Here is a 13,771-nt window from a genome sequence, read left to right on the forward strand (position 1 = left end):
TATGGAGCCACGATTTTGTGTCAAAAAAGCCGCTGAAGAGACTGAGTGGGCTCCTCAGCACATTCAAGTCTAGGTGCAGTTCACAGTATTTATTTAACATAAATTGAACAGAACATATCAAAATGTAATTAAATGACATGAAACATCTAAATGTTACTTACCGGTCAACAGAAAAATATCGAAGTGGCGCCTCAGTGAAAATCACGCCCACCCCGTGCTTATAAAGACGTGACCACCAAAAGAATAAATGCCAACTCAAACGACAATCAACATAAGGTTGGCATACATTAGGGCTCTTGTACTTTGTAGTTTATATCAGCGTTTCGCAACCTTTATCGAGCCAAGGCACATTTTTCACAGTGGAAAAAAAACATCTCACGGCACAACACCGACTCACAACAAGTGGATACACAGGTTCATTTGAATTTGAATTAAGATTTTATAAATGCCTGAACCCCACTCTTAATTTCCGGAAAAAAAAAACATTTCATTGAGTTTCTTCAAAACACACACACACACACACACACACATTATATATATATATATATATATATATATATATATATATATATATATATATATATATATATATAAATAAACGAGGGATTACTGTATATTCATTCATTCATTCATTCATTCATCTTCCGCACCGCTTGATCCTCACTCGGGTCGCGGGGGTGCTGGAGCCTATCCCAGCGGGGGGACACCCCGAATTGGTTGCCAGCCTATATGCTGTATATATAATCGCAAAACTGAATAGCTAATGACCAATCCTCATGTACAAAATATATGAAAAGCAAAATAAAGCAGAAAAAAAGCAGCCATATTAAATAAAAAAATCAGCCTTGTATAATATACCTCAATCAAAACTACCGTTTCCAAATACAAAGTTTCATCTTTGACTATGTATTTTTCTCAAACAATTAAGTGTGAAATCTTTTTTAAAATTCATAAATCGCTCTTGGGCTTTCTTTAAGTTGGTCAGGTCGACCATTCGACCACCCGACACTCCGGGCCGATATGCACATGCTTTATGGTAAGAAATGATGTCTTGCTTTGCACGCCATTTGCGCCGTTTTAAAATCAATGAGACGCTGACATTTTCATATCTGTGATTTCAGAAACCCAATTATGTACCTTCCGTCATCTAGTGAATGAACATTTAATTGTTGTGCCTGAAATTATAGGTGGTTGACCTAGATATATTTTAAAAACTTTTTTTTTTAAAAATCGAAAGTCACAAATTTTTTATTTTTCATGAAAGTAATTGACATTAGAGCATTTGCGGCGGCATACCTGGTGCTCTTTCATGGCACAATAATGTGCCACGGCACATTGGTTGGGAATCAGTGGTTTTGAAAATATAGATTTGAGTTGCATATTTTGTTACACGAGACAAATAAAACAGTTGCTGTAAAAAATGTATAGATGTATCCTAATAAATCTTGCTTTTCTCAGACGTCAGGATTTATAAGCACTTCATGGATTAAATTAATCTATCTGAAGCAACCTCTTCATTTACTAGATTTCATTTTATCCTATCAGAGATTATAAAAATGCATTTTCTTAGTTCATTATCTTAACTGGAAATACCTTTCACTATCACGTGGAAACCCTTTTATTTATTTATTTATTTTTAATGGTTTTGGGTCACTTTAGAGAACACCATTTAAAATTGAACCCAAGTAACCTCAAGTAATTGATTATTATTTTTATTGAATCAAGCCACCCCCCACCACCCCCCCCCCCCCCCCCGCCCCCTTTGTGTGACGGAGGTATTTGGGGGTCTCCATCTCTCTTAACTTTCTATCCTCTGTGTTTCAAAACTTCTTTAAAACTTTATTTTCCTGTGATGGTTTAGTTTGGGAATTAGGCTGCCCGAGGTTCCTTTTATGAGCTGCGGATTGTGCGCCATTACTTCAAAAGTCAGAAAGTTCAGTGCTATTTGATGAGTTCAGCCCAATTGATAATACAAGTGCGCCTTCTGTCTATATTTTTTTGACTCTTTCTACATCTCCTTTAGTTCAGTCCAATTTTCCTGATGGATATATCACAGAATAACAATTAATATAGCCTTAACACTTCAACTGGCAGATGAAGCGGAAAGTGCACCGCTTCAATCTTACAGCCTCCCACTATCCTCGCGACCAACTCTCCAAGACACAAGAAGGGGAAGATATTTCTCCTTGGATAAGAGAAGAAAGCTGAAACTTTTTCTGTTACCATTCCATGTCCGAAAGCAGTGATGCAGTGATTGATTCATTAAACCAGGGCTGTAATGAGGAAAGAGAAATCACAATTCAAACTCACATTTGAAACACAAAATGTAATTGGAATTTTATACAGAGAAGTCCCTTTGTACAATTATGATTAAAGCAAAATTAATTGTATGAAAATGTCCTCATAGATACTGAAAGCCAGATAAAGCAACGCTTGGACGGCATGGGCCTAATTCTAAAAATATTGTGCAAGGGATCGATCTCTTCCCCCCCCCCCCCCCCCCTCAACTATCTTTTTCTCTTATGAAGGTCCAAATCTAGCTGTGTTAATTTTATCTGAAATTAGAGCGAACCATGCAGGCGTGGAAGTTGAAATTAGCCTAAAGATGTTTCATTTACAAAGACAGAAACACTTTGTCAGGCAGCGATTGTTTCCAAGCATTATCTCTGCCTGCTTTTAATTGCTTTGCAAGTGAAATTAACAGAATTAGAAAAATTGCCTCTCCCTTTTTCTACAAGCTTCTTCATTCACAGGCATTGTTGTGCGCTTTGTATAGATTATAGACTCCTTTGTTTCAGCATTGTAAATATATACGCCCCAAGTCACGGCTTTGCTTCTGCAACAATCCCTCTATTGGTTTGATACAACCAAATTAGAATTAATTTTCAACCTGTGTGTGTTGAGGCAGCGGGCTGTGGCAAGCAGAATCATGGCTTTCTCTCTGGATTCAATGTAAAAGCGTTAAAACCTTGCGCCATTCCTTCTTTCGAGTATTTGGTCATCTGGTGTTCTCCCTTGACAGGGAGCGCATTCGAGTAACCGTTTCAGTCTCACTCAAGTTCTCAAATCCTCTGAAAAGAAATGGCCACCTGGACTCAATTATTCAGTTTTTCACCATCTCTCGGAAAATGAAAATGGCGACTACTCTTTTCTGGCAATAAACCAGCAAATGAGGAATCCCAACCGAGGTTTGAAATATAGCAAACAAGAGACGGTTCCGAGGTCCCAATGTACTGTTTTAAGAAGGCTGATATATTAATCTTAAATGGGGGGCATTAATAATGAAACCGTTTTTTTTTTTCCTTCCCTTTTCATGGATGTAATCTTCAAACAGGCTAAAATAGATCAAAAGTACTGCATAATTACTATGGTCAGCAGGGATTGTGAAATTGTAATTGATATAGATCAGCCCTTCACTAATCACTCTTTTAGCTTCAATTTTAGGTATATTGCAATTTGGCTTTAGGTCCCCTTTGGCTTCTGCCATTAATCTTATGGATTAGATCGTTCAGCGGGTCCCTGGCTTGAAACCGTTTAGTTTTGTTTTTTTAACCAGTGGTTCAATTTGCAAGTATTTTTCTGTTTTATGCTTTGGCAATTTGCCTTTCCCGTCATGGCAATCCATGTGTGTTGCTATGAGTAGAAGGACAATTTCCTCAAGTCCTTCAAATGCTTCTCACTAAACACAATGAATGGTTTGGAAAATAGATTGGAAAAGAAGACAAAAAAGGCATTTCAATTTTAAGATGGCTCTTTGTTTTTACACCGTACTGTCAACAGTCCTCTGTCGTCGGAGCAAGCGGTGTCGCATTTTAAAAGTAAATCGAAAGAAGCATCGGACCCAAATTTACTTCTCAACTTTGCCTTGCAGGTTCCCTTGGCCAGCTTGACGGCAATGAGGACAACACCGTTGACAACCTGAGCCTCTCAGGAGAGGAGGCAGAGGCCTCAGACCTATCTGATTCAGCAGAGGGGGACAGCAGTAGTCCACCGCCCTACACACCGCCATACAGTGATGGTGAGATGCTCGGCACAATCCAATAAAGCTGATTCAGCTTCACTGACATGTATCTGGATTACAGCACCTTTGAAGCGAAAACACTTTTTGTTCTGATTCTTGTTCATGGTAATTATGAGAAAATGCTGGTGAGTACGTTAAAATTGGTGGGGTTTTTTTGTCTGATCTGGACTGATCTTCTACCACAAACAGTCATAGCACCTTTAATTCCACTTTTTATTTGCACCCACATTTTGCTTCGTCTTCATGCCCTATTCACAAAGGATAGTTTGACATTTGAGTGCGGTTGGTACCTGTTTTCCCCCTGACTGCACATATGGCAAAGTCAAAATGCTGCTGCTTTTGCGGCAAAAACACAGCGGCAGAACAATGGCAGTTCGGAAGACACTCGTTCACAACACAAAACACACCGAGTTTAAAAGTGCCTACTCAATCTAATGGCATTGTACTCTGCCCCTTTCTCTTGTTTTATAATTATTTTTATTAGGATTTTTTAAAAATTCTTTCATGAACCGAACTGCTTATCCTCACGAGGGGTACACCCGGAACTGGTTGCCAGTCAATCGCAGGGTACGCATAGACGAACAACCATTCGCGCTCACAATCACACCTAGGGACAATGTGGAGTGTTCAATTAACCTTGCACGCATGTTCGATGCCCAGTTGTCAAGGGGAGTGATGTCACTCATGCACCAAGTCACATTTTCAGCACGCTGATGTTTTATTGCAGGAAGTAAAGTGGTTATGTGAAGTCTAGAAATATTTTTTTAAACTCTTTTATTACCCATGATGTATAAATATGTAAAAAAAAAATTGCCACTACAACCGCTTACCCATGACATATTTATACGTCATTTCCTATTTAGTCAGTTAGTTAGTTAGTTAGTGTCATAGAGTGCAGAAGGGTCTGACGAAGCCTCTGACTCAGGATCTGGCTTGTCTGCATTGTAAATCATTTAAAATCTGTCCAGCGGCGTGTGTAAGTCATCAGCCAGAATCATGCTGCAAAACAAGTAGAAGCAGAAGGGGAGGGATGCATGGGTGGAGTAGTGGAGTAGCATGTGCATTCGAACCAGTGGTGGAAGAAGAGAAAACATAACAATTAACCCATGAGAATTGCTTTTGGGGAAGAAAATCTTCCATCATGACGAGGGTGATGGAGTTGCTGAAAGCAGCAGGATGCTTTCGTCCGCGTAAAAGAAACAAGCAGCCATCAAAAGAGGCTTCGTGCGCACGAACATCATCTGCCTAATGCAAAAGCCCCACCGCAGCAAAGGTGCCTTCGCAAAAGCAAGCCAAGTGAAACCAGAATGTGCCCGAAGACATATTGTGTGCCCTCGTATCAGGGCAATTGATTCATTTTGCATCACACACAAAAAAATGTGCATAAATTGCAGAGTGAAGGGAGCACACATGCATGTGCATGCACGTATAGTGCACTTACACATGCAAACATACAAGTGCACACTCACTGAACTTCTCTTCAAAGTTCATTTCATCACTTCAATGGAGTGCAGATAAATAATTTTGTTATCAAAAGTGCTTTTGTGGTGTTGTTTTTGTTGTTTTGTAGAAAGAAAGTCTTATTTAGGTGTTTGAGATGTCACAAAAGAAAAAAAAATGTGGTGCCATACTTGAAATTATGCTCGAAATGCACGCTTTTGCCAAAAGGTCTTTCTCTCAGTTTTTTCCTCAGAAAATGGAAAGCTGATGAAATTTAACTATTCTCTGATACTGATTGCTAAAGAATGGAAAAAGACAGAAACACACATTTTTTCTCAGCATGTTTAGTTTGCAATAGAACACAATAATCAAAGGCCTTGCAAATCAGTTAAACTCCAGTAAAACAGCTCCTGATCATATTGATGAGTGTGATTAGATAGGTCACGACAAGAAAGATGTGAAACCATACTAAATGTAATTCTCAAGCACCTCTCTCTCTCTGTCTCTCTCTCTCTCTCTATATGTATATATGTATATACCACAGTATATACATATATATACACACACACACACACACATTTTTTTTCATACATACCCAATAAAGTGCCCCCTCATCATATTTTAAAAATATATCTTTCTTTTAAAAAAAAATCCTCTGGCTCAATCTAGAGCCCGGTAAATCTGTCCCCTCAATGCACCTCTTATCCCATGCCTCCCGCTTGTACTGTCTGATAGCAGAGTGTTCAGTCATATTCTTTTGACTTATTCAAGATTTCTCTAGCTGTGTTTTTGTAATCTCAAAAATTCCTGCACTTGTGAAATTTTGGGGCTGGGAGTGATAAGCGTCTGTTGGGTTGGTTGGTTTGATAAAGCCATGGAAATTCTGTCAGGTGCTAATCGAGACAAGATTAGAGATTAGGAAAGTGTGTGTGTGCGTGTGTGTGTGTGTGTGTGTGTGTGTGCGTGCGTGCGCGTGTGTGTGCGTGTGTTTCTGAGAACACGCGTGCACGTGTGCATGCGAGAAAAAAAGGTGGTGAGCGGTAGGTTATGGTTACAATAGAATATAACCAACTTTGTCATTCGTGAAGCTCTTTTAGCTTTTTTGTTCTCTTCGGCCCCCAACATGCACCGTCCCTTCACATGCTCCTCTGGGGTTCCTTGGTTTCACAGCGCTGCCATTATCACTTCACTATAAATCAGCCATGTTTGACGAACCTGCTCTTTCAACCTGGGATCAATACCAGGTCTTTATCTGGCCAACGCTGGCTAATAAGGCAAGGCCTCTTATCCACAATCTGGAAACGAGTGCGAGAGAGAGAGAGACAATCGCTGACACACACACACACACACACACACACGCGCACACATACACACACACACAGGTGATAAACACACCTGATAACTAGCAAGAAAAACACATTCTACAAGCACCACAACAATGCATTCAGTTCCATCCATAACACACTCCAGATTTTGAAGGAAATTTTATTATCGCGCATACACACACACGCACACACACAGCCCTCCCGCCATATGTTCTTTTCGTTCGCTGTTGTGGGTTTTTGTTTTTCCTCTGTTCTTTTTCCTCTCTCTTCTCAGAATTTCTCCACAGTTGCAAACGTGTGTTCCTTTTTCACAAAAACCTTCAACAATCATTCTTCTAGATCACAGGAAGCCAGGCCAAAAGCTTACTGACTCGTGACCCAGTTTTGACCTCTGACTGTCATGTCCTTTTTGGAGCCATCCGCGTCCAATTTTGATCATGTGTTGTTCTTGTAGGCAAGGCCAAGCAGCTTTATTTCATACACAAGGCAACTCAATGTGCTTCACACAACACCTAAAAACATTTACAAATAAACAGCTAAAGACATTCAAAGGCAAAGACAATACCGAGAGAACCAAAGCAACTGACTAAAAATTAGAAATAAAAGAATCAACGTTGGCAACACATTTACCACAAAAAGATTCAAAAGCCAATTAGAGAAATAAAAAGTAGCTTTCTTACTCACAGTGAAATTGTTTTTCATGCTTAAACCACATTCATCAAAGGTAGAGGAAAATAAAATTAATCTGGATTAAAAAACATTTACACTTGGGGCTGAGGTCAATTCTCGTGGCAGTTTAGTCCACTTGTTTGCGGCATAACAGCTGGATGCCGCTTCAACCCATTTGCTTTGAACTCTGGGCTCCACCAATTGACCCGAGCCCGCAGACCTCAGAGCCCGACTGTGTTTGTATTCAATTAGCATTTCTTTAATGTATTCAGGACCCAAACCATTCCACCCATTTATGGACCTCGCGCAGAATTTTTAAATCTATTCTACTGCTGACTGGGAGACATGAAGTTTATGCAATCCATAAATATTATTCCTATTCTGTTGCATCATGATGGACCGTGATATACTGCATTGTACATTTTGAGTGCAAATCTTAAAAAAACGTGTTTAGGAGGATATTTTCACCTTTATTTCTCTATAACCATCTGTTCATCTTTTTTCGACACCACTTAATCATTTGTAGGCTCATGCAGATGGCAGACTCTCCTCCAGCTGAACTAGGGTGAGCACCGGGACACCTTGGACAGATCACCCACCAGTCAACCACATTGGTCGACACATTGAGACAGTTGACGATCTCCACTCATATTCAAACCAAAAGACAATTTAGAGTCTACTGTAGTGAACATAATATGATTTTGGACTGTGGGAGAAAGTCGGATCACATAAACATTCGGCAAGCCTCCTCGCTGCCCATCTTCAAAACCCTCCTCAAAACTCACTTGTATTCTTTGGCATTCGACTCAGCATGACTTAGATTTGTTCTTGGTTTTACTGTTTGGTGCTTTCTACCGCCTTTATTACCGATTTGTCTTACTGTTTATTGTGCATGTTAAATTGCTCCATGTACAGCACTTTGTATGCAGCGATGGCTGTTTGAAAGTGCTCTATAAATACTGTTGACTTGACTTGACTTGACATACAACATTACAGGTAGAACATTTAAATTGCACATAAAAGCATGAGGGGGCAATGTACAAAACCATTCATCCATATATCTTTGTTTTTATTTACCGGTAAATTTCTTTTTACCATTATTTGGGAACCGGAAATAATTTTAAAACTTGACTCAGTTGACTTGACTAATTTAAAGGTTAAAGAATTTGCAGACCTTTGTGTTTCATTGAAAAAATATTTATGGCTTGATAGCCGCCAGTGAGATGAGAGGGAAATTGAAGATATGGTACTTGGCTGGCCTCCCACTGGAAATGTTTGGACTCATACATTCTTTCTCTCATGCTTCACCTTGGCCTCAAGAGACCGGATGCATGAGTCTCCTTTGTTTAAAAGTGTGTGCACAGGCTAGATAGTTGACTCTTCTTTGTCCATACAGTATATGTCTGTGATTCGTGATATATACTGTATATAGAGAGAGAGAGAGAGGGAGATGAATTACATTCTATCGATAAACAGTAACCAGTAAATCATCCAAAAACTTGTTAAGCTTTGCTCCATTGAGAAAAAACTAAATTATTTTCCAAACTTGTTTTTGAAGTGTGTTCTAGTTTTTTTTTGGGGGGGGGGGGGGTTCATTTTAAATAACTGGTAACTCCTCACCAAAACAACCCCAAAGGTGCATTCCTGCTCCTTCTTGCTCTCTGCGCACCAGCCCCTCCCATTCCAAGTAAAGGTCCTCACTTTTCTACATCACAAAGTCAGGACCCCACGACCGGCCCTGCAGACTAAAACAAATGCTCAATTTCTCCAAGCCGACAACGGTACAACCGACAAGCGTATCCGGTGAAGGCATAGGCGCCGGCTTCCCTTGCGTCAGGCCAATCAGGAGCTGTTTGTCTGATCGTCATTTCTCAGAGCACCGTCTGGTGAACTTTGGCCAGAGCAAAAGTGGAAATTAAACGTTAAAACTGGCACAATTATCACTATCAAACCTGCTGGAGAGTACAGAACTGTACATAAATCAAACCGCTAGTAAAGTGATGACATAAATGATTAATGCACTAACGTTAGCTTTGTTGTCAAGCACGATAAGTCAGACGTATTTCAATGCATAAAAAAGAAAAATGGACTTGTTACACATATTACCATGTACATGGATGAATACTACATCGATGCCGTATTAAAATTGCATCTTGACCTAGACTGAGGATATAAGGCTCCACAATATATCTTTATTCCTATTTACCATTCCGTGGGTGGTGAGCGGCCAGGTTTAGGACGTCATGAAAGGTGGTGTGGCAGCCACACAAGTTAGAGGCTTTTTTTTTTTTTCGTGGAACAGGCGTCTTAACTTACGAGTTAGAAAAATAGCCACCAAAATAACATATTCATATTTCATGGTAAATTAGATTGCCATTGTGCCAAGAGTCATAATTATACCTATTTATATATATGGTGGAAAGCTGAAAAATAGCATGGTATGGCCCCTTTAATACGATAGCCGTTTGTGCCAGAGTTTGGCCAGAAATGTCATAGTCAAAGTAGGCCTTCTGTATATTATTTAAAAATCAGAAGCCAAATTTATTTTCAAAATATCATATATAAAACTCCAAACAAATCTGTGTATGTAATGTACTGTAACTTATGAAAATATATATTTTTAAATTGGACTGTAGCAGATTGTTCAAGCGGTTAAACATTTCGTTGACGATATAACAAAAAATGCAATACAACTGCACAGTACAGTAACGCATCATTTTGGTGCGAATCATGTCTGTATGATGCAGTGAATCGTCACGGACGCTTACGGACTCTTTTCCTCCTCTGTTATTCCGCTCTTCACCACATTAGATTGTTCAGTGGGCTGTGAGTTTGTGGTGGAATGGTACCATTCCAGACGTTGGTGCAGGTGCTGCAAAGACAGCTACACGGCTATGGCAAGGTCACATCTACCTTGTGTCAGCCTCTATACAGCCACTACAGTACTGCAAGAAGGGGAAAAAAACACAAAAGGGCAGAATGAAGACCCTCCTCCCCACCACTCCAAAGAAAATACCCAACAACAACAACATATAAATATATAGAGAGAGAAATGAGTTAGGGGGTGAGATTCTTGGATGACTTTGCCCTGCCAGTTTGACAGGGCAAGTTCAGCTTATCAGATTGATGGAGACTGTCTTGCTATGTGGGGGGAGGGAGGGTTTTGGCAGAGAAGTGTCTGTCGACTCCTCCTGATACCTGCCTCCCTGTCTGAGATGATATGGGAGATAATATTGATAATATTAAACGCAATAACTGTGTCTCGAGCTCCCCTCCCACTCTCCGTCCCCCGCAGGATAAAATCAATGTGCCATTCAATGTGATTTATAGCTGAAAATAATGGGTGGGGGTGGTGGGGGTGGCGTATTTGTGTGGGTGTGTGTTCTTGTGCGTGCTTGTGTTTGGATTGCCCTTTTGTTGTTTGTACAGTACGTTGCCGCATAAAGCGATTGCATGGAGAATGGTTTGAAAGGTAGACGTCAAATGAGTGAGAATGAGAGCGTCGCTGTATTTGACCATTCCGATTCCAATCTTTCAACGGCTACATTATTAATGTTGGCGTTGAAGGGTGTGTCTCGTGGTCGTCTGGCCTTTTATGATGGGTATTGATTGGACACTATTGCTCTTTATCAAAGTGGGAATGTAAGGGTAAACACGGCCTGTGTGCAGTATAAGCGAAAGCGTCGGCGCCTTAAAAAAAACACGCCAGGGGTGAGGAGTCAAAGCAGCGAAAACAAAATTATATTGTAGATGCAGTCGTTACACATCCTCGTGTGTCTTTTTTTGGCAATTGAGAGTGACGAGTGTTTTTCATCCTTTCAACAATGGAAACGTCTTCTGTCCTCACGTTAAGAATTTGGCAGACAAAGCGTCAACAAATGGGTGTGATGGCCCCAGGATTAGTTCTGTACTTTGGCACAAAAGAGCAGTGGTTTTGCATGGGGTCGGATAAGAAAATAAAAAGCATTAAGTCCTGAAAGATGCAAGGCGGTGTTGAGTCAGAACGGAAACGCAATGACAAACAAATGCAGATGGAAACATCCAAATTTCATATAACCCTTGTCCTGATTGTGTCGCAAGACTTCTAGAACAAGAAAAGCGTGATCTTTACTCAGATAGTCGGAGGTGCTGTGATGTAACTATTGATCTAATCTTGACTAATCACGAGTTGTGCTAATAGGGAGGGACTCGGCCGTTTGATAAACAGACTGATAACGGCAGCACAGGCAAAGTTCACGTATACACATGCATGGATAAACGCTTTGTATTAACACACACGTGAGGACTTTCAGGACACGCACACACACACAAACACACACGCACACACACACACACACACACACACACACACACACACACACACACACACACACACACACACACACACACACTGGTTAGATCCGCGCTGATCTCTTTGATCACTGAGCATGGGGCTGTGTAATCAGCTCGATCAATGGCAGGTATATCAGTGTTGATTAGAACAACACTGGCAGTCTCAGTCTTTGCGAAATGTCACAGGGCAAGAAGGAGATAGCGACAAAAGAGCAAGCCCGGAACAGCCCCCCCCCCCCCCCCCACCACCACCACCATCCCGCTACCCTCTCACATTTAGTGGAGGGAACGAGAGAAAAGGGTGGTGGACAACGATAAAGCCCCAAAAATGAGATATTGGCAAAAGACAAGAGGCAATAATGTAGCCCCAAAATGAGGGGGGTGAAAGCAAGAAGAGCGAAAGCATCATCTCTGATTCTCCAAAGTTGTATGAAAGGACCCATCTCTGTGTGGCGAGGTGTTGTATTACACAGCTCAGCTAGTCATTTCACAGCAGCCTTTGATCAGCAGACGGGAACAGCCACTGCCCAGACACATTCTCACACAGCGCAAGGACAAAAACGCGTAGCTTGGAAACACACACCAGATTAGCTGAATGAATGTCCAGATTTGAATGGCCGCCATTATATGTCGTTTAGTCTGAAGCTCGCAGGCATTGTCCTGAACGACTCTGTATGTTTTTATATCTAGAGCCCAGAACGCAGGACACTCATGGAGACGCTGATGAGGCTGGTGAAGTTGAGGGCGAGCGTCGCCTGGCAGACAGTAGTGGTAAAGAGAAAGAGGAAGGGCAGGAAGAGGATGGGGTGTTGCAGTGGAGCGGTCCAGGTGAGTAATGACCCTTCAGAGAACTCACATGCTCATATCATTTTTATTTTGTGTCACCCTTGAGGTCCTTTACAGTAAGCTGGGCCTTCACTGCTGTTCGCGTTGACTCCAATCAAATGTGCAATATTCAAGGCCATGCAGACTTCGGGTTGGGAAGTCAGCAGAAATTCATGATCAAAATAAAATATGTGTGGTGCCAACCCATGGTGGCACCACTGTCCTTCCCCAAATCCTGACTTGTGCATGAGTTCTGATCGCAGAAAGCCATAAAAAGGATCCTCGTGTGATCACCTTCCTACTGGAGTGCTCTGAACAAATATGCTGTTCTATTTCTAGTTAATAGAAAAACATCTCTTTTGTGAATATGTTTGATATATTGACTTTTTCAGAAATCCTGAATCACAACATCTCAAATATATAAACCCATATATACGTTACAAACAGGGTAACTAATCTATTTGACAAATTGTGGAGCCTTTTCTCACCCGTTGCGCCTCAACTTAAAGTTATTCATCTTCAGCAGCCAGCCACATTCAACCTGCATGCCTTTGTTACTTTTGATGAAAATATGTCGTCACTCGCCACCTTAGGGGCACACAGGGAATGGCAACTTTAATCAGACTTCAATGTACATGTATAATATTTTCTCATTGCCCGCCCCCCCCCCCACCCCCACAACAACAATAATAAAATAGGTCCATGTGAGCATAGTCCCCTTAATCATAGTCGTCAGAAATCGATTGAAAAAAAACATGGAACGTTTTCCCCGTAGATCTGAACAGGTCCTCGATTGTGTCAGCGTCTTCCAATGTCCTTTGTGTTGTCCTACCTTTTCCCTTCTGGAGATGTGAATATGACAGGCCATGGATGCAAATGTATTCAACTCAAAAACAGCAACAACACAAAACGGACATACATACAGCGAGAAGGAGATAACAAGAAAAATACCTTTCTTATCAAGCTTTGTTTATTTTGCTGTTTCTTTTGTCTCCAATGAGTTAAACGGTGCACAAAGATTAGCGCGACATCTCTCACTAGTTCCTTTTCAAGCTGTGGTCATTTTATGTGTTTGCTTGTTTGAGCATGTGAACACAGTGCCGTTTGTGTGTGTGTGTGTGTCTGTTTTAATTCCTCCAGTGGGGAGGATGTGTTCATT

At 40.9% G+C, this 13,771-nt stretch overlaps 1 protein-coding gene across 2 annotated transcripts in view; it reads left to right on the forward strand.

The window, feature by feature from the left end:
• zfpm1 (zinc finger protein, FOG family member 1) overlaps positions 1 to 13,771 on the forward strand; it is a 100,603-nt gene that overhangs the window by 43,641 nt on the left and 43,191 nt on the right. For both annotated transcript variants that reach the window (XM_086109680.1, XM_086109681.1), the window contains exons 2-3: positions 3,872 to 4,018; positions 12,478 to 12,615. In XM_086109680.1, the coding sequence (XP_085965806.1) occupies positions 3,872 to 4,018; positions 12,478 to 12,615 (285 nt within the window). The remainder of the gene's footprint in view (positions 1 to 3,871; positions 4,019 to 12,477; positions 12,616 to 13,771) is intronic.

The sequence above is a fragment of the Hippocampus guttulatus genome, chromosome 4 (genome assembly GCF_054856545.1).
Source record: "Hippocampus guttulatus isolate MCC_2025c chromosome 4, RoL_Hgut_1.0, whole genome shotgun sequence".
Classification (NCBI taxonomy): Eukaryota; Metazoa; Chordata; class Actinopteri; order Syngnathiformes; family Syngnathidae; genus Hippocampus; species Hippocampus guttulatus.